The 21041-nt window shown below is 38.9% G+C and overlaps 1 protein-coding gene across 22 annotated transcripts in view; it reads right to left on the reverse strand.

Annotated features, from left to right (window-relative positions):
- MAP7 (microtubule associated protein 7) overlaps positions 1-21041 on the reverse strand; it is a 119513-nt gene that overhangs the window by 46379 nt on the left and 52093 nt on the right. For all 22 annotated transcript variants that reach the window (XM_065057113.1, XM_065057111.1, XM_065057112.1 and 19 more), the window contains 2 exons: positions 5982-6050; positions 577-654 (listed from right to left, as the gene is read on the reverse strand). In XM_065057113.1, coding sequence (XP_064913185.1) covers positions 577-654; positions 5982-6050 — 147 coding nt within the window. The remainder of the gene's footprint in view (positions 1-576; positions 655-5981; positions 6051-21041) is intronic.

The following is a 21041-nucleotide window of genomic DNA, read 5'->3' on the forward strand; positions in this document are numbered from 1 at the left end:
ATGCTCGTGCACAGGTTACATTTTATAAGATATTGAGTACATCTATTTGATGTCTACTAAAGATTTTACCTGAAAAAAATATAAACTTATGTAGAAAAATTCAAACCATGCATTGGCAACGTATTTTGCAATTCTATTTTATGACAATAAAGGATGCATTCAGCATATTAAGAAGTCTAATCTTAATTGGTAGAAAGAACTCTAAAACTTGAAATTCTATTTACATCAGTGAAGCTTCCTTGCATGATTTCAGAAATCAACCCATTTTTCATTTATATTCACAAAAGTAAAGTAATAGGTAAATGACAGGTATATGAATGATTAATCCCAAGACATGCGCTGGGAAAAACACTGGATGCAGATGATAGTTCATTAAAAAACAAACAAAACCCAAACAAACCAAAAACAACAAAAGACACACACAAAAGACCCCAAACAAACAAACAAAAATCCCTAACCCCAAAATAAAACAAACAAAAAACCCCCAGAAAACAAAAAAAAATCCATCAACAACAACAAAAGACAAACATCTCTCCCCACCCCCCGCAAAAAAACCCAAACCAGAGTAAGCCTTACCTAGCTGTTTTTCTCGTTCTTCTCTCCGTTCCCTAGCAAGGCGTTGCCTGTCATCAACCCTTAGTATTGTTGGATGGTCTGCAAATGAAGTGAGGGGGAAAATATTAGACATATAGCATAAAATCAAATAGTAGTATAAACAAGCTTTTAGAAGAATTATCATTAAAAAACTCCAGTTATTCTACTTTCAAAGTAGCTCGCATTTCTGGAAATCCATCTTACGAAAAAATAGATAATATGAATGAATTCTAATTATAAAGACGTAAAACACTCCCAAAGAATGGATTACGTTGTAACTCTGAATTCCTACCCAGGAAGAAGTTCCCTTGTTTCCAAGCCTATAACAACTCACTAACTTGAGGACATTCTGACAAAATACTGTTTGTTATTCCGTAACATCTCTCCAAAATGCATCCACAGAAACTTCTATTATAATGCAGAGTCCTCTTCCCACCAGTATTGCCTCAAAAAAAGCCAATAAGCCCTATTTCACAAGGCTGACTGAGCTCACTGCTCAAGAAAAATAGTTTGGATCAAAGCACTGTAGCAGTTCTGGCTGAGCATCTGAAGACAACATGAAATTGATCTCCACAGATATATATATGCGTGTGTGCGTGTGTTAAAAGCTCTGGTGAACATGTTAAGACAGTTTATCACAGGCATGGACTGGGATAATTCCAGTAAAGTAAGGTGATAATTTCCTCAACTATCCTTGTAAATTGAAACTTAGCTACATGATATATTTAAAAAATATCTTCAGCTGGCCACTTGGATCACAGTAATAAGACGAAGAATAACATGAAAATTTCTGTCAGAGCCCAGGCTTGACTATAAAAATTGGACTTGGCTAGAAAAGCATCACTTGCTCAGAGAGTTCTCTGGATAACAGCAAAATGCTCAACAGCTAGCAGCACCCTACTTCCAGCCTCAGCAGTGGACCTGTTCCAGACAAATAGGGAACAAAATCCAAGTTACCAATTCATCTCAGCATGCTGCCAAAACTAATTTCCTATTCATCCTTTGCCTGTTCTGTTAAACCTGAAAAGCTGTTCATCTTATGCTTTTTCATTAGCACTGAAAAAGTCTGCTTTGAACGAAAACACAAGTAAACAAGAAGACCCACAGAAAAATAAAAGAAAAAAGATTTCTGGGTATAAAGAAATAGTCTGATTTATTTTAGTATTGAGGGGAACTCAGGTTTTAAGTATTTTAAGATAAAGAACTATCAAGAATACTGTCACCACGGAAGTGCACATAAAATTAAGACAACAGATCCTTTTCACTATTCAGTGCAAATACAAGAGTAAACAATTTGTAAAAACACGTAAAGTCAGCCTCCCGGTGCATAGACTGCATACCTATGAAAAAAGTTAGTAGCAAAATAATAACATCGATCATAAAAATGAGGTTAAAGACAAATGCAAAAATAAATCCCTGAAGTGAGGATGTGCTAGACAGATTTTTGAATAGTTATTTGCATTAGACAAAAAAAAAAAAAAAAAAATAAAAAAAAAAATCAGTAATGCACATCTCACACTCTAACAAAAGTTTCTGTAGCAGGATGACAAGATTTCTTGGATGAAAGAGTTCACTGACAAGTAGCTTCAGTTTAATTATTAGTATTCTTGAACTCTCGTCAGTGAAAAACTATCATCTCAACAACAGTCAGACTACAGCCCCAAATAATAACATCAACAGTGATGCCAAATAAGAGTTGCAAGGAGAAAACTCATTGCATAGCTGATAGGAAGAATGTTCAAACATAATAGTCCAAATGAAAGGTGCAACAAGTGAACAAGTCACCAGCAAAGATAAAGATAATCAACCCATCACCTATGTACAGATCAAGCTTTTAATGTTGGTTGAATAGCACAGTGTTGCGATGTATGAGACTATACCTGGCCATGCATTGCACAGATTCGTCTGATGTCTGGTGTAGATAAACATCTGGCTGAAGTTAAGAAATGTGCTGATTGCATACAGTCTCTTCAACAGGCAGAAACAGATCAAAAGGGTAGTAATATTCCTTCACTATTATGGCTGGCACGGAGATTCACAAAACATGAATTTCTGTAGCATGCGTAACTAGTGCTAGTGGAATAATGCACACCCAATATGAATTCCCCTCAAAAACAAGAATTCCCTTCAAGGGCTGTCAGCAAAGTCAAGGTAACATCAAGCTGACAGAGAATGATGAGATACTGGGGAATAGCAAAATCCTGTTCTTTCAGAATGTACTATTCTCCTTCCTTTTTTTTTTTTTTTGTCTCTTTACTTTAGAGTAGATATTTTCCTGTCAGGGAGAAGCAACAATTCTTCAAAGAGGCATGAGGGTTACATGGACAGGCAAACAGGTCTCCCTTAAGAATTCCTAATTGTAAGCAACAGAAGGAATAAAATAAATATTTAAAGCTGCCCTCTGTCATTCTTTTTGAAGATATCCAATTATTTTTTCTATATCAGACACCTGATAGTATTCACACACAGAGCCTCCCTCCCAACACCCAGGGATGTTAGACCAAACCAAAAGAATTCACGTTAATGTGCAAGCTATGGAATGTGTAAGTATGTCTCCAGTAACAAGCTATTTTGCATACATTCCTGAGCACAAAGAACTAAATCAATATTGGCACAGAGATGGGGATAACACCCGTGTAGCAGGCCAGCATTGCCATTGCTCTGCTAGACGTGGAAGCATACATTACTGGTGCAAATCTTACACAGTTAATTAAATGTCTTTTCTAAGCCTTGAAAAATGATCCTTCATACTTTGGCTACAAGCCCAGCCTCCAGCAATTGCATTCTGAATCCAGCTGATTTGCTGACACCCCCAGTACACAGCTTCACTAGCTTCAAATTGTGGCAGAACAAGAAAGTTCACTTGGCCTGCTCCCCGTTTTATTTCTCATGGCTCTGCTCGTTAACAACGCGCCAGGCACGTCCCTGCAGGACTGGCATTTCTTATTCAGTAGGAATACCAGGACAAACACACAAGGTACTTTGTACTCTTCTTTTGTTCACATTCGTCATCAGGCAATAGCTTTGAGTGGCTGCACAAGGAGATGGGAAACATGATTTGCAACAAATCCTGCAATTATTCCTCAGTTCTTACAGAAATAATTGATAACTGGGCATATGCAAAGCCTTACAGAGAACACCCCAAGACGACCCACATGCTGCTGTAGAAGATATCCGGTTATGACGCAATGCACATGAACTCACGCTCAGCTTAATATTATGCCTGAGAGGGGTGTTTGAAGATTGAATAAGCCATAGCTCTATATAAAAGGGAAAATAATTTTGTACCTTTTGCTGGAAATTAAGCCTCTAAACTACATATGAAAACAGTATTTTTCATTAACTTACAGCACTTATGGTTAGTTGGAAATTAATTTTAAGAATTTACTTCTCATTTAAGAGAGCTTAGAAGCCATGAATGGTATTTTGCAGATATTCAGCACTGAAAGGTCAGTCATTTTTGGTCCCTAATTACATTAACAAATGGAAAATACAAGCTTTTCAAATCTTCTATATAATTAATACTCACTGAACTATGAAGCACAATGACATTTCTAGAAATTAGGTTGTAATTTTGCTAATTTAGTAATGGTCATATTTGTGGCTGCACTCAATGTGACTTCAAATGTCAGACTACTACTATTCTTTATTTCCATCTATAATTCTCTCCATCTCTTCTCACAAATGGCTCCTTCCTTTCTGCCCTTGACTCCCAGGGTGCTAATTTCTTGTACTAAAGGAACTAAAAGAGATGTAAAGTGGAACACAACAGCCAGCTCCTATGTTAGTTCACAGAGGTGGCTGCAGCGAAAAAGAAATGTAAGCCACAGCATTACTTGAAAAAATACATTGCCTGGATCTCAAAGTCTCTTCCCTTTGCACTGCTATGCACACATTCAGAGTTGTCTTGAACTCCAAATACTTGTTCAGCCTGTAGACACCTTCCAGCCAATAATGACACTGTCTATAGTGACAGCTGTCACTCCTGCTGCAAACTGTTTGTTTTTTTAACCAAAATACTGTTTGACACCAAATTCATATGCAGTCTAAAAAAACAAAACAAACCAACCACAAACAACAAAAAACAACCAAACACACCCCCCCCCCCCCCACACACACAAAAACCACCACCACCCCCCAAAAAACACCATTAAAAAAAAAAAAAAAAAAAAAAAAATCAAGCCACCAGATCTCAGGAACTCTCTCTTCAATGTGGATTCTCCCCAGTTGGGTGCAGAGCCAAACCCTGCACACATGCCTCCGCCCTCCCTCTCTCCAGCCCCAGGAATTTTACATTCCTTTCTCCACATCAGCATAGATGAATGGAACGCAGAAGCAGCTAGGACACCCTCCTGAGAAATGAAAACTGGGATTGAACCACTGTAGGATAAGGGGGATATTGAACACTGTCCAACACCAAAAGTTCTGGTCTTGCCACAGAAGCAGGTAATCTTATCCAAGTTCTCTCCTTTTTCCCATTGCCTTTCTGATTGAGAGCAGCCATGAATGCTGCACTTTGTGCTGGACGCAGCGCTGCCTGGCAGAGCATGTGAGGTGGGATCTGAATGTAGACAGCACTGGAATAGCTTCCCTCTAGGGACACAGGCCAAAAGTACCCAGTTTGGGGACACAGAAGAGTCCATCAGTACAAAACAGCCACTGAGTTGCCAGGCTGCAAAGAGCTGAAACAACGTGCTTACAGTGTGTCTAGTCTTCAGCATCATAGGTACCTCTACTTCCTCAGGCATCTATAAAGATCATTATTAATTGCATATTTTAAGCTTGGGTGTACCTGAATTGCTATACAGGCAGAATTTAGATATTTAAGTGTTCTTCTGGATCTTGGTCTAAGCACACAAGTGCAACAGACTCGTGGCATCAAGGACTACATTGAGCATTTTAGTTCATATGCTTTTGACTGTGTAAGTGAACATAGAATTAAATCCCCACAATGTACCAATCAGGTATAGTGAAGTAATGACAAACATCTGCCCACCGCATAGAGCGTATTACAGAATAAGGATGCTTTGCAGTAAGTGAAGAAATGTCTGCACGGAAGCACATTTATATAAAGCTGTAAATCTTTGCTTATAGCAGATAATACTCCTGCAAGCACACACGCAAGTATAGTGGCTTCTGTTGCCTTGTCTCACTTCTAAACGCTCATTCCTAAGCTGTACTAAAATAGAAGTAGATTTTCAGTTTTGCTTCTTTGCAAACAATCAGGGATTCCAGCCTAACTAAATATAGTCACTGATGCCAGTTTTGACTGAAACAGTAAGACAGAGATAAGAGTGAACATTTTAAAAGTTCCTAAGATGACAGCTGTTCTCCATACACCATTGAAACAAATGGCCTAATAACACGACACATGTGGAATGGCATACCTGGCTTAGTTCCGGTGTTACTTTGTCCTGAAGTGACTTTCTTGTCTTGTATTTTAGAACCTTCAGCTCCTAAAATAAGGAACAAAAGTGAAGAAATTAATTAACCATATTACTGAACAGTTGAACCACTCTATTACAACACAACTTAAACATCACCAAATTATCTCTAAAACCAGACTGTTCTGAAATACCACTTTAATAACATTCTACATCAATTTGCACAGGAAAAACCCTGAAGGTTACACAGAAAACACTGAAGCTATGCTCATGCTACATGTGCAGATAATTTTTCCTCTTCATTCTCAATGGTACTTTGGAAACCACTACTTCCAAAGAACAGCAGTCTTCAAAGTCTTAAAATTTAATTTCCCTTGGAGGAAGCCGGATTAATCACACCGATAAAAGCAAACTAGTGGAAATAACAGAATGAAACTGCGGAGTGACTTTGAGGAAGCAAAAATTCAAACATGTTGCAATGTTTGGATGTAATAGAGAAAAGGTGACTTGCAGATCCCATGTTTCTAAAGATATGGTACAAGATACTGGTAAAAGCTTCATAAACTCTTTACAAATTGCTAACATACTCCATTATGCAGAACTGAATTTATGACCTGAATGAAATCTAAGAGAAGAGATATTCCCACTGTTTTGAATAGGCTTTTGATGAGGCCCTGTCAGTCTAAAAAAGATCCTTTATAGTGCTCTGAATGCCCTTTCGAAAACCTTTAAAGTAAACCCCAAAGATTCATTATTATACTTCAAATCATAACCATACCCTTGGCTCAAAATCTATTTATAATTAAAAGCCAAGTCAGGAAATTAGATGCTGTAATTTTCTCAGCTTATTACTCATGTTCATGTCCAGCAGCTCCACTATATGTTGGAGTCCAGAATACAACAGATTGTAACAACTCAAAGAACTCTTCCACAAAGAAGCTTGAAAGTATTTGCAAGCAAAGATAAGAAGAAAGTTGTATCAATAAAGTTGGGAGGGATACATACATACATATATATATATATATATATATATATATATATATATATATATATACACATATATATATATACACACGTATATATATATACATATATATACGTATATATATGTGTGTATATATATATATACACACATATATATATACACACGTATATATATATATATATATATATATATTTAAAATATGACCACAAATCAAAATTGAAAAAATGATTACTCAAGCCTCAGGAGCTAAACAGGCATTACTGTATTAGATCAACTTTAGGAAACATAATTTAAAGATTTTTTTCTTTTTTTCAGAAGACTGCAAGCAATTTCCTATACTTGTCAGCTTCAACAATATATACACAGGCCTTAGTGTAGTGCCTCTGAGTTCATTCCCCTTCATGGCCTGACAACAGTCTCTTTGCCCTTTATCTCCTTCCACAGGCATGTTTCAGGATGAACATAAAGGATAAAAGGTTGCAGGAGGAACTGATGTGACATTTACTATACCTTTTTTGCAGGGGGCAGGCAGGTAAGGGAAACAAGAATAGGGTTGATCAAATAGTGTTCAAGAGCAATGTCTTACTGAGAGCAGTGTTAAAAAAAAAAAATCAGGTGTGACATTTTAAGTCAAAAAAAAGACACTCCTCTCCCTGACAACTGTCTTAAGTCTTTTGTGATCAATAGAATTTATTGTTGAACCTAACAAATATTAATTCCAAATCACAAAAAGAATTGTCACACTTTAAAGGCAGCCCAACAAAAGATTTTAGAATTTTGCCACTTTAAAGGCCTCATGCAAAGAATTAGTTTGACCTATAGGCAGATGAGTGATTTTTGGCAAGATAATCCGAGCAACACTGATTACTTGCACCTTCAAGCTTTGTAAGATCTATCATTATCAAAATCTATATTTTCCTCAGTGTTCCAAATGGATAGTATTAAGCCTAGAAAAAGAGTATTTTATTCACCAGAGTAAGTATATGTAAGCTCTCTATATCTTACTATCTTGAGTGAGGAAGGAGCCATTTAGAACATTTTCAGACAAAGTCCCACTGTAATGCATGGGGAACCTACATCATGATTCACATCAGCCTGGCCTAGGGCATCATATAGAAGAGGAAACTTATAAAATAGTGAAAATATTGTTTTGGAGCATTAGCAAGAGCACTGATGTTCTAATAGCTTCAGCACAAGTTTCTTTGCATCTCAACACAATGCACGCACATTATTTCCTTCAAGCATTACTCCATGGGATTATGCAATACTCCAACTTCAAAACAATGGTTTAAATGCCATGCAGATAATACACTTGTAACAGAGTCCAGGTACACAAAGTAACTTTTTTTTTTTGCCTTTTTTCCTCTTCTCTGATATTTCCTTTGAATATTTTGTGACAGTTTGAGTACACATTCATATGACCACTCATGTGACAAGTGATAAAGAAAAGAGCAGATGGCACAACCATAAATTTTAACAATGCTGGATATCAAATAAGAATTGGCACAAGTATTTAGTAACTAGTGTAGGTGTGTTCCCACATAGAATACCTCTTGCTCTAAGATACAAAGGGATTAATCAGGCAGACAACTAAACATTTAAAATCCAAACCTAAACATTGACAACACTGGTTCCAGCAAGACTCAGTATCTTAACACATCAGGCAAAAAATCATTTAACCAACTAATACTTGCTCTTTTACTTATCTTGAACCACCATCTTTATATGGAGGGAATAAAAGTTGCACAAAGAAGTGTTAGAAATAAGACGACATTTTTCTGTGAAGCATTCTGGAAACTTAAAAAGCTGAGGACAGCCTGGCTAATAGTGTAGCTATATTAGGGAAAACAATCACAGAATCCAAGTTGCTGAGCCTGGAAAGGATACGGAGATCATCTAGACCATCCCCTCTGTTCAACATGGAGTTGGCCTTGAGTAGGCCATACCCAGTTGGGTTTTGGTTGTCTCTTAAGCACAGAAACTCCACAACCACTCTGAGCAACCTGTGCCAGTCTTTAACCACTCTTCTCAGCAGACAAGTTTCTCTTATGTCTGAACGGTATTTCCTGTATTTCAGTTTTGTGCCCATCACCTACTGTTTTGTCACTGCGTGCCACAAAGAGGAGTCTGGCTCTGTCTTTTATTCTACCCCATTAGGTATCTTCTGATATGTTGTTCTTCTGATTTTCCTTTTTTTTTTTTTTTTAATTTTCCTCACAGAGTTTTGATGTTGAAACAACACACTAAGCAATTTGCCCGGAGTCACACAGGAACCACACTACCCACCCATCCCAACTGAAGGGGAAATCATATGGGCAAACATTCCACCTCAACTTTCCAGTGATGGGAAAGGCTACAGAGCTGCACCACTCCATGCCCTCTCTTTGCAAGGACCTGTTTCAGTGAATGGTCTTCCAACAGCCATCCACAAATGAACTCTCCAAACCAGGATGTTCTGGTCAGTTATTAAACTCTTCTCTTTGGCCTTCCTCCCCAAGTGAGATGTTATCTAACATCTGTCTTCTTGGATAACACTTTCAGATAAGAAACTCAAATGAAAAGCACTGTCTAAGCAGTGCCTACAAGGGCTTAAAAATATGTGACTTTACCTATCTATCCAGCACATGGATTTCAGGGACTGCACAGAAATCACCAACTGACTGAAGCACTGGCAGAATCGAAGCCTTGTTTCCTTTCTAAACACATCAATGCAACATTCTATTATTGTGGTATAATAGCAGGAAGTATTTTTAAAAAGCTGTTCCATGACAGACTGCAAGGTTTTTAAAGGCACTTTTCCTAAGGTGTTTCTCTTGAAGAAATCAGCTTCTCTAGAGAAGGTCTGTGTGAGCAGAAATAGGAATTACTAGCAAAGGGAAGCAAAACACATGCAAAGAGAAATTCTATCTTAAAAGATGCAAAGCTGAGGAAAAGTCTCAACAGCAAACACTGGAAAAAAAAGAGGAAAACCATAAACTTTTAAGGTATCTTTACCTGTGAGGTAAGCTCCGGTCAACAGAGAGTGGCCTGAGACATTAAGCAAAAGAGCACCTCTAAAGGGAAAAGCCTGACTAAGAAGTGGAGACCCTGGGAAGCAGGAAGCACATTCACCCAGACTCTGGAAAAACCAACCAGTGCCAAGGGAACACTGAACAGGGAAGCATCACACTGGCATTTTGACAGGTTTTTTACAAAACTCAAGAGCTGTGCAGATTACAATTGTTTGCTTTTCAGACAGTGGCAAATCAAGTGCCTGTTTGCACAACATGAACCAGCTATCCCCAGTGAGGTGAATGGCAAACCAGAGCCCCCACAGCAAGGCTGGAGACCTGTAAAGATGCTGATAAAGCTCTGTTCCATTGAAGGAGGACATCAACCACAGGACACAGGCAGCTGTGCTATCAGGTCTCCACTTCCAGAAGTGGAATCTTCAACAGATGCAGAAGACGATGCTTGGATCTGTGTCAGGGTCAGGATGTGCACAGCAGCCTCCCCAGAACAGCACCCAAGCAAAAATCTGAAGAGAGGAACTGTACAAGGGCTGCACAGCTGTGGATGAGACTGCAGGCACAGGTAAGCCCAAGGAACATGTGCAAACAGCTACATGCGCCTGAGAGTTCAGATACGCCTCTGGGTAAAGGGTGCACTTAGCAGTAAAAAGGAAATACTGTCCTTCAGTTTCTTGGTCTAATTCCACAAGTGAGACAGAAGTAGTAAAAGCTAGGAGAACAAAAAAAAACAATAGCTAGAAGAGAAGGGACTAAAGGGGAGGGTGGGGTGGGGGGGAACAACTAGCTATTCTGCCTGTGCCACTTGTCAGCTAATCCTTCAGTTACATGTAACTGTCAAAGAGTGACAGGAGGTGCCTGTTGGGAGATAGAGAAGGCATTGTAAGTGAGAACTTGAATGAACTAGTGCCTCAGTCAAAAAGTGTTGTCAGTATGTATGACCTGGGAAATTTACGACAGAATTAACTGAGAACTGCTACATGCCTTACTTCTTAGCATCCAGTTCCACTACTTCCAATTACTTCCCTACAAATATTGCTCCAAAACCAGAGCAACTTTAGTCCACATGTATATTTTATACAGTATCTTACGCCTGATATGCACAACGTAAAAATACATAGTTTGAAGTAGCCAACATTAAGCAGAGAACAGAGCTTCCCAGGTCTGTATAAGCAAGAATGAAGAAGTGGGGCTACTCTAGAGTTTTATCTAGCCACTAGGAACAGCTGCTGGCTAGCATATCAATCAAATCAGAGATATGACTGTGCTGGGTGAAGTATGTTAAAAGTGCAGACCCAGGTCAGAGCTGACAAAGTTTATCAGTTTAAATCCAGAACCACATTAAGACCAAAATCCTAAGTACCTGACTTGGAATAAGAGTCTGAGTATTCAGTAACTGGTTGTTCTATTCTAAAACAACAGCACTGACCTTTAAGACTAAAGAGTAAGTTTGGATGTGAAATTCTCTCTGATGGCAAAACTGGAGAGTTTATCCTGCTAACGAATTCAGAGGAGCCACGATCCAGGGGCTGGATACAGGGAAAACAAAGTTTAACACAAATAAAAGCTTTCCCGCTGCTTGTGACTTCTGCCTTTTTTTACATTCACAACTTATGAATAAGACTTTGGTAATATGTACACATGGAAAAATCTACTCTCCGTGTTTACAGTACAAAGTATCTTGCAAGTATTTAGCACTTCTTATTCTTTGCATTACCAATAATGTCCATTTATATACTTAGACAAACAATGTATTATAATAATACTTTAATGCCATTTATTGCTCTAGAGTTAAGTCCCACATTCACTCCATGCTTGCACTTCAGACTTATCTTTTACTTGTGTTCTCAAATTGGAAGCTTGGGAACAAAGGACAGTGATGTCTCCAGAGATAAACAGGCCTGAAAGTCCTATGGCTGGCCAAAATTTATCAAGATGCTGCAGCTCAGCTAATAAAGATGTTAAAAACCAAGCAGCTGGATGTCTAATATTGAAATCTTCAGAGTAAGTCAGGACAAAGTTATTATCTCCTCTTCAGAAACATGGGAGGCAGTAAGTCTTAAAAAATACACACAAAAACCCACTACATGAACACTTGTTAATAATGATAGTTTTCACAAAATCCACTTGTCAAAAACAACTGTGAAACTACACCTCAAGTTGAGGTTGGGGAGAAGTAGAGGCAATCTGTTCCAGCACAGCTGGAGAGAATGTCTTCTGGTACTGCTGCACCATACTGGAAGTTGAACTGACCTTGGACAGACCAACTGGCTCATGCTGCTGCTTCTACCAGCCGAGTCTGAACTGAACACTGAGTCGAGGCTCCTCCTTGGTCCCCTTCATTCACTCACTGTGTAAGCACACTCTGGAGCCCCAGCCTTTGAGTGTACCAAACTTCAACCAGTGCTAGCTTTGCTTTTGTAAACTGTCATGCACACATACACAACAGCTGTCAAAGTCCTTCAAAGCAAGATAGCAAGAAAATTCTTACTTTCAGCTAACACACACTACAGTACAGCCTTTCTGAATGACATGGAGATTGATCAAGTAGAGATGCAAAAACAAAATCTTGAACACAAACCCAGACTATCTCCTTTTCTCACTACTGAAATCCATGTGAACACACTACTCAGAATAGCTGTGTTTGAGACATTTACTCTGACACTTGAGCTGCACAGGAACTATGCACCAAGCACTTTATTCATATAAAACATCTCCTTTTCTTCACCTCCTCTACAACAACTTAGAATTTCCCTTCCCTGCAGGATGTAATAAATGGTAGCTTGTGGATTGCTGCTGGCCTCCAAAGAGTAAGTAGCCTGCCAGCAGTGAGCTCCTATCCACACCCTGTTCTGAAGCAAACTTCAGAATTTAAAAATCTTGCTGCAGAACCCTTCCTGTGCAGTGGATGTGCTGTCCTGGTAGACAGCAGGTGATCCCTGAGCAGTTGCTGAGGACAGGAGAAAACAGCACCTACTCTCAGTCGCTAAGAGCTTCATGGTGTCCCCAGGAAGGTTCAGAGACCAGTTCAGTGAGGAGTTCAGCTGGGAGGCTCAGAGCAGTGCTGGGGGTGAGCTCAGAACACAAGATTTTTTTTTAGCACAATGGGATGGGAAAGCAAGGGAAATATCTGGGGATGGCAGGACTGTAGGACTGAGCAATAGGTTGCAGAAAGTACAAGGAGAATATCAGAGGACTCCTATAGGATGGGAGGCCTGCACGACATTAACGAGCATTTTGCAGTAGACATGAGCATTTCAGCAAAGGGGGAATCAAGACACTGATAGTGTACTGGCTTTCAGGTTAATCATCTGGGGAAGAGCATACAGATAGAAACAGAACCAAAGCATCACAATGCAAAGTCTATACTCTGCACACTTACTGTCAAATGCCAAAAGAATCCAAGCCCTCTTAAAAGCCCAGGTGCAGAGAGTTCATAGACACTAGAAAGATTTCCCTAACAGAGCTATCACTTTAGAAGAAAAATAGAAACACATCCAAATCAACATCCTCAGACTTCTTAAGTTAAATGCTTCGGAAAACCGCTAGCAGAGTGGTTCTGGTTATACAATTAGAGGTCCAATCAAAATCCTTTTGTAACAAAATGTTCTAATTAGCAACACTGACAAAATTATTTAAAACAAAATTTTGCAAGGTTCTGCCCATTACTACAGCAGTGAGGCAGTAAGAACTGTGATGTGTGAATTCTCTAAAAGGCTTAGATCTAATGCACTCCAGTGATTTTAAAGCTAAGATCCAAGCAGTTGTACTTGCTTTAGCAGGTGGGTTGGACTAGGTGATCTCCAGAGGTCCCTTCCAGCCCCAACCATTCTGTGATTCTGTGATCTAGACTCCTGTTTTGAAAGAATATAGAGATATGGCTAATTTTGGTTAGATGTCAACACTTAGATTATCTTGTTAAGAGAAGCAGGTCAAAGGAACTGCTGAGGGAACTAGGGTAAAGCAAAGAGTACTTGCAGACTATGGACCAGTTTGCTAGTTTTAGTACAGGCAATACAACTCTTCACAATTTCAGATAAAAACTGCTGAAATTTCCATCATTAGCAAAAGGAAAATGCCTGTTCTTTTAAAGTCTAAACAACAGGGCTTCCAGAGTAAATTTGCAAGTTAAGAGGTTTGACTCAGAAGAGTGCCAGAATAGCTGTATGTTATTTCTACTCACTGAAACAGTAAAGCAAGGTTCATGCCATATTTAAATAACTTACGAATTAATTTTGCATTTAAATATTTACAGTTCTTAGAAGCTCAAAGCAGAAGTACATCTTTACATACTTCCAACATGGTAGAACTCAGGGTTTGGTTTGCAACCGTAAATAAATTAAAAGACAACAAGCTGCAGTGCCTATCCCAGTTCTTTTTGCTCTGGCACTTATCATGGAAGTCTACTATCAGAGTTGCTATATGAAGCATTGTTACTAATGTTCTTAACCTCTGGTGTCAAGTCTGAGCTACATAGAAATTAAAACTCAGCATTAGTGTTTACTACTCATCAAATAGTATAAGAGTTATCATTGTTTTCATCATATCGTAGACTAGGAAGATAAACGGATTATTTAAATTTGTCACAGCTAATTCAGCACTAAGTTGTAAAACACTAAAACCAGAAGCATAAATAGATTTATTTGGAAACAATCCACAGACATGAAGCTGGATGACGCAAGCAACTACAGGGAAAGTGAAACATTTTTAAATATTAAAATTGTGTAACTATTCTACTGAGAGATGTACATTTATAAAAGATTACTTTTAGCTGCCTGTATTGGATTTAAAAAGCATTGCATCCTAAAAATCTTAAATAATGTAAGAGAACATACCAAACTGAGTGCCTTTGTAGGGAGAGCCCCTATGCTGCTCAGAGTCTCTTAAAGATTATAAAAGAAACACAATAACTGTAGTAGCATTTACAAAAAGCTAACGCTTGCATTATTTCCTCTGCTTAATTATACCGCATCATCTTACTGCAACATAAAACAACAATATTAACATAAAAGGACCACTGGAAGAAAAGGTCCCTGTTATCTGCTGGAAAAGCCTGTGCTGTGAAGCTGGTTCTGCAGCTGACCAAGCAGGCAAGCTCAGTCAGATACAGATGAGACAAACCAATGGAAGCTTTTTAATTACGCATCACCGAAATAAAAGCTGAAATGTCACCACCTGAGTGCAAGCAGGACAACCTCAGTTTCAGACTTTTTCTGCTGTGCAGTCTGTCTTTGGCCATGTACTTCTCCAACACCAAGACTGGGCAATATACAACCTGCAGTGATTTACTTGTGACCCTGTTGCTCAAGGGCAAAATGCTTTCAGCCAAGGTGCAAGAGTTCCAGCTGCCTCTCCTCCTCAGATTTCTGACTGCTGCAGGCAGCATTTGCTACCACCGTGTTCGACAGATCCTCACATCCAGGATCTGTGTCAGTGTATTGTTATAAGACTTGTACACAGAAGGTCACCTCAGAGATTATGAAATGGAGCACCTGTACATTTCTCTAGATGAAAACACTTTTCTGGACTTCAACTAGAAAGCTTGCTCCAAACTATGAGGTAATTCCTGTGAGTATTTCCAAGTCACGATGAAGCTTACACCTACCGCTGAGAACTGGAGAATTAGGCACAGACCAAGCTGCTTTCAATATCACACTGATCCTAAGGTCATATTGCTTGAGCTGGGGAGAGCAACTTGAGTATTCATTATTTGATAGCCTTGTTCAGAGGGCATGATGATCAAAGCACATTGCAGCCTTTGCGTTCTACAAGAACACAGATAGCAACTGCAGTAAATACAGGGATAGAAAGAAGGGGAAAATGGATATATTGCTATACATCACTCTATGAAGCAATTTTATCTTGAAATGTAAACATTTTTTTTAAGATAATGCAGTCTCTTTGGTCTCAGTTTTGCAACAAGAGAAGGTAATGATTTCTCCCCCCCAAAGTAAAATAAAATGTTATTTTTTTGCAATATGTATTTTTAACATGAATGTCACAAAATGAACAATATCTACTAATTTATCTAGGAGACTCCCACAACCTCCCAGACCAACACAGTGCTTTCTTCTTGCCAGCCCACTGACATACAAAGCCATCACATCCCTACTTAGCTCAGGCATATCTGTGCCTCTGACTCTTCCCAGATTTGTTCAGGTTGCACTAGTCTGACAAGACTCAACACCACGTGTATCAAGGCTCATCCCAGGGACTTCACGTGTAAGATACAAAGCAGGCCTGTAATGGTGGATAACTTCTGCCATGGCAACATACTGACCATTCAAAATCAAGGCACAAGTCTTTTTCTATCTCTCAGTAATTAATCCCTTTCTACAGTAACAAAGTGATCCTGTTGCCATATGGGGACATGCCCACATACACATACCATATACAGATGCAGGTTGAATATGGCCTGTGTAAGAACAAACACGTATTTTCTCACTGACATCTCAGTCTACTGAGCTTTGCTCTTGAGAGGCAAGGTTTAGACCATGGAAGCAAAGTGAGGGTTTGGAACTGCTTTTTTCTATAGGGAGCAAACTCAGATAGGTACTTACTTTCTGAACATGATACAGTAGAGACAGACTTTAACAGTTTATTTTTATGCTTTAATGATCTCCCTCTGGTGTGTGTGTAACTGCGGGCATATTCTAAATACTAGGGTGCTTCTAGCATTTTCACACACACACACACAAAGGGCTGCAAGTGTTTTTAAAAGGCATAAAACACTGCAAAAATGAAGTTATATGTACTCGACAAGCAGAAAAAAGTTACCTCAAAAATAGGACTATTCCTTTTCAAACCTTCTGTTTAGTCAGGTTACTCTGCATTGTCACCTTACACAACTACACAAGGGAGACATACAACACCACAGCTCTCCTACTGCATTACTTTTAGAACACATTCACCAGCTCCCTGACCTCCTGGGTACCTCCAACCACTTGTCTTTCCACCGATCTTCTACTAGCAGTACAACAGCTCTCTCACTTGCCACCCCACTAAAAGACACCTACTGTAAAGCTTCAGATATTACCATTATCCAAGATTTCCCCTCCTCTGCTTTCAACTACTTGAAACTCAGAATCACTGTATCCACTGAACTAAGTGGATTCCTGGCCTTCATCCCATAATGTCTTTAAATCATCTTCAGTCTCATACTTTCGCTTCTATGAAGAAAATTGTGTTGCAACAGAAACTGTTGAATTACATCATTTGTGTGAGAATGAAGTCCATCACAAGAGAAACTGTATAATTTCCACCTAGTCTATGGATTTAGTGGCTATTTTCATTTTGCAATCAGCAACAACAGAAACACATTTGCAAAAACTGACGAGTGACTTGAGATTGAAAGTTTTACTCCCAAATAAACTGCTCTGCACAGGCTCTAACAACTGCATTTGGAGAGATCTTATCAAATCTTTTACCCAGGAATCAGTAAAAATAAGGATGTTCAAAATGCAAGAAGGAAGTATGTGGGGAAAAAATGAAGTAGTGGTAGTATTTAATGCTAACAGCCTAAGGCATTTAGTGCTGCATGCAAAGGAGCATGGGGTAAAATTGACTATAATTGTCTATAGAAGCTGCAGAGATATCTGCAAAATGCAGCTTTTTAAATAACGAATTACCATGACCTTGTTTGCTAAAGAAAAAGTTCATTGCCGTGTGGGTTTTATCTCCTGACTCAGCAGCCCAAGCTAACTCAGGTACTGAAATAAGAGAGCATTGTCAACACTGGACTTCAATACAGGAGCTTATATTGGCTGAAAAATCAACTTCAGCAGTGCACTGAGGTAGCTACACTGCTCCTGGTACCTAATTATCTTCACACAACACCACATTACCCCACTTAGATTTGTGCCTGGGACATCTGCTGGGATTGCTCTTCCCAAGAGAGATAAATTACAAACCACCTACAAATCATAGGATCAATACAAGCAACGTAGATAACTGTTTGACCACTGCAGAGTTTCCTGGGCAAAGCTCTACAGATTTTTGCAGAGATGTTCAGTGTTCTCCTTTCAGCCTTAGGAAAATAACACATGAATAATGCCTGCCAATCGCTATAGCAACCACCACCTCTCAACTAAAGACAGCAGGAATATTCACAGAAGCCGCACTTTCTTTATGTAACCTACCCTGTGCAGACAATTATTTCTGAATCGGTTAAACCTACAGAGTCTGCATGCTATTATTTAGCAGTTAAGTTCCTGGATGCCCACATCCAAGCCATTACTCTAATAATGAGTACACTTGCCTGAGGTAAACAGGCAGTTCTCTGTTAACCTGCCTCTACCTTGCTGGAAGGGATTCTGTAACTCCTTAAAGCAAGTGCAACACTCCATTTTCTAATTCTTCTCCTTTTCTTTTATATAAAGATATACCCTACTACAGTAAGCAAAATAAAACAAGCATTTAATATGATGCAAAGTGCATACATTCAAAAACAGCAAAGCAAAAAGGAATGTTTCCTACTGTTGCTGGGCAAGGAACAAAGATGAAACACCAACTTAAGATAATATATTTTTGTTGCATGACTTATTCTTAATCACTTCAATCACTGTCAAAAATAAAAACTGCGCCAGGACTACACTATCTTGTTTAAGAAAGCACAAGATAAATATAACTACTATCAGCCAAAAGCTCAACTAAATTCTCATGACATCACTTACTGGAAAAAACTTGTCTTTCAAAGTGAACATCATAGTAAACTGGAAAATTCTGTTTTCAATCCATAGACCAGTTCTTTACTGTAATCTTTATTACGATCTTTACTGTTATCTAGCTGCCAGGAAATAGAATTTCCTGAAGGGTACGGTATTGCTTGGCATAAGGGCAGCAGACTAATAGATAATTACAATACTGCCTATGCAGAACCTAGGCTGCATAAATAACCTTAACTATTTCTGAGCTCCAAGTCTTTGGAAAAACTATATAAATGAATATGTGTTTAGAAAGGCAGTTATATATTTGAACAGGAAGGTACTCGCATACAATCTTTAAATAACACTAACATTTACTTTTAAAGTGTCTTTACCAGGAACACATCAAATGGTTACTAAAGCTCTTTGGCCTTCATGTTATAAGAATAATTCATCACTTCAGGTATGCTAGCAAAATCAAAGTATATTTTTTCCTCAGGTTCTTTTAGAGAGATGAGGCTGAGTGTAACACCACTAAAAAGAGCAGCTTATCTTTATATGTTGCCCCCTCCCTTCCACATGCAAAAGCTTTTTAAAAAGGCAAATCTTATGTCTCTGAAGAATCTCTATGGGCATCTGATTTCTCTAAGACATGGACTACTCTATTGGCAGCTCAAATATTTGCCTTACATCCAAAACTCTGACAGCTCTTTAAACATCATAAAAGCATAAGTCTTTTCTTTTAGTTCCTTAAGCATTTGGTGTCATAGGCTTTCCAAACACATGCTTGCTAACTGTCTTGGTGACCACCAGAATTTGCAGCTCTTGGCCTTCAGAGACATAAATTTCCCTTTTTTCCTCCTCCAGTCTTCAGGGAAACCTTTTGTTTCTGATTAGCTAGCTTTATTTTAAGCACGTTCCATGATTTCAAAACCAATGTAAGAGGATACAGCCATATTCAGGTTTTAACAACCCCTGAAAATTAAGTCTCCTAGAGAAATAACACACATAAGAATGGGTTGCTAGAGAAAATAAATCAAACTGGCATTTCTCAGTCTACTTTCTTAACAAAAGCAACCAAAACCTTACCTTACCTCACCCCATTGTTTTTAGTCCAATATACCTACATAGTCTGTCTATCCACCAAATCAAAAAGGGTGTTTAAAAAAGTATTATTGTCATTGTATTTGGTGACTTAGTTACATGGGGGAAATCCACCATGGTGCTGGTTGGATTGTGACTAATAGAAGAAAAAAAAAAGAATAGGATAAGTGTTAAACTTATTGTTCTTCAGATCTAATTTTCTGTTGTTCTATAAGGATGACACGACAGAATACATAATGTAAAACATCTGACTAAGCACTGCATCAAAAGAAATCTATTTAAACACCAATTTGTAGGTATTCAAGAAAAGCAAACCCAGAAGTTATTTCAAACCAAAACCCTCAACTCTCCAGTATTTTGCAACAAATGCCTCTCAGTCTTGGTACTAAGACATGCACAAATCTTTGTATTGGGACCCACAAACTCTTTCAAATCCCACAAGGTTTTTAGACACTGACCTAGAAAAAAGTTGAAATTAATTTTCTACTAATCTGTATCTCCACAACTTTAGGTATGCAGTACTGCTGAGACAGATCAAAGCCTGACTTCATTCACAGTTGTTTAGCCTTACTGATGAGTAGGCTATTAACTTCCAAGAGCACAATCACATGCTTAAGTATTCAACAGTATATATTAATACGTGCATATGTTATATTAAGTTGCAGAAGCAAGTTTCCCTCTGAGGTTTCCTAACTTTTCAGTGCTTGAACTTGGAACTTTAAAAGTTAACAAGAAGCCTGCAGGTATATCACAGAATGTTAGCGATTGGAAGGGACCTCGAAAGGTCATCTAGTCCAATCCCCCAGGAACACCTAGATGAGGTTACACAGGAAGGCATCCAGGTGCGTTTTGAATGTCTCCAGAGAAGTAGACTCCACAACCGCCCTGGGCAGCCTGTTCCAGTGTTCTGTCACCCTCACTGAGAAGAAATTTCTTCTCAAATTTTATGTGGAACCTTTTGTGTTCCAGTTCGTACCCATTGCCCCTTGTCCTATCGTTGGTTGTCACCGAGAAGAGCCTGGCTCCATGCTCGTGACACTCACCCTTTACATATTTATAAACATTAATGAGGTCACCCCTCAGTCTCCTCTTCTCCAAGCTAAAGAGACCCAGCTCCCTCAGCCTTTCCTCATAAGGGAGGTGCTCCACTCCCTTCATCATCTTCGTTGCCCTGCGCTGGACTCTCTCCAGCAGTTCCCTGTCATCCTTGAACTGAGGGGTCCAGAACTGGACACAATATTCCAGGTGTGGTCTCACCAGGGCAGAGTAGAGGGGAAGGAGAACCTCTCTCGACCTACTAACCACTCCCCTTCTAATACACCCC

The sequence above is a fragment of the Columba livia genome, chromosome 3, assembly GCF_036013475.1.
Source record: "Columba livia isolate bColLiv1 breed racing homer chromosome 3, bColLiv1.pat.W.v2, whole genome shotgun sequence".
Lineage (NCBI taxonomy): Eukaryota > Metazoa > Chordata > Aves > Columbiformes > Columbidae > Columba > Columba livia.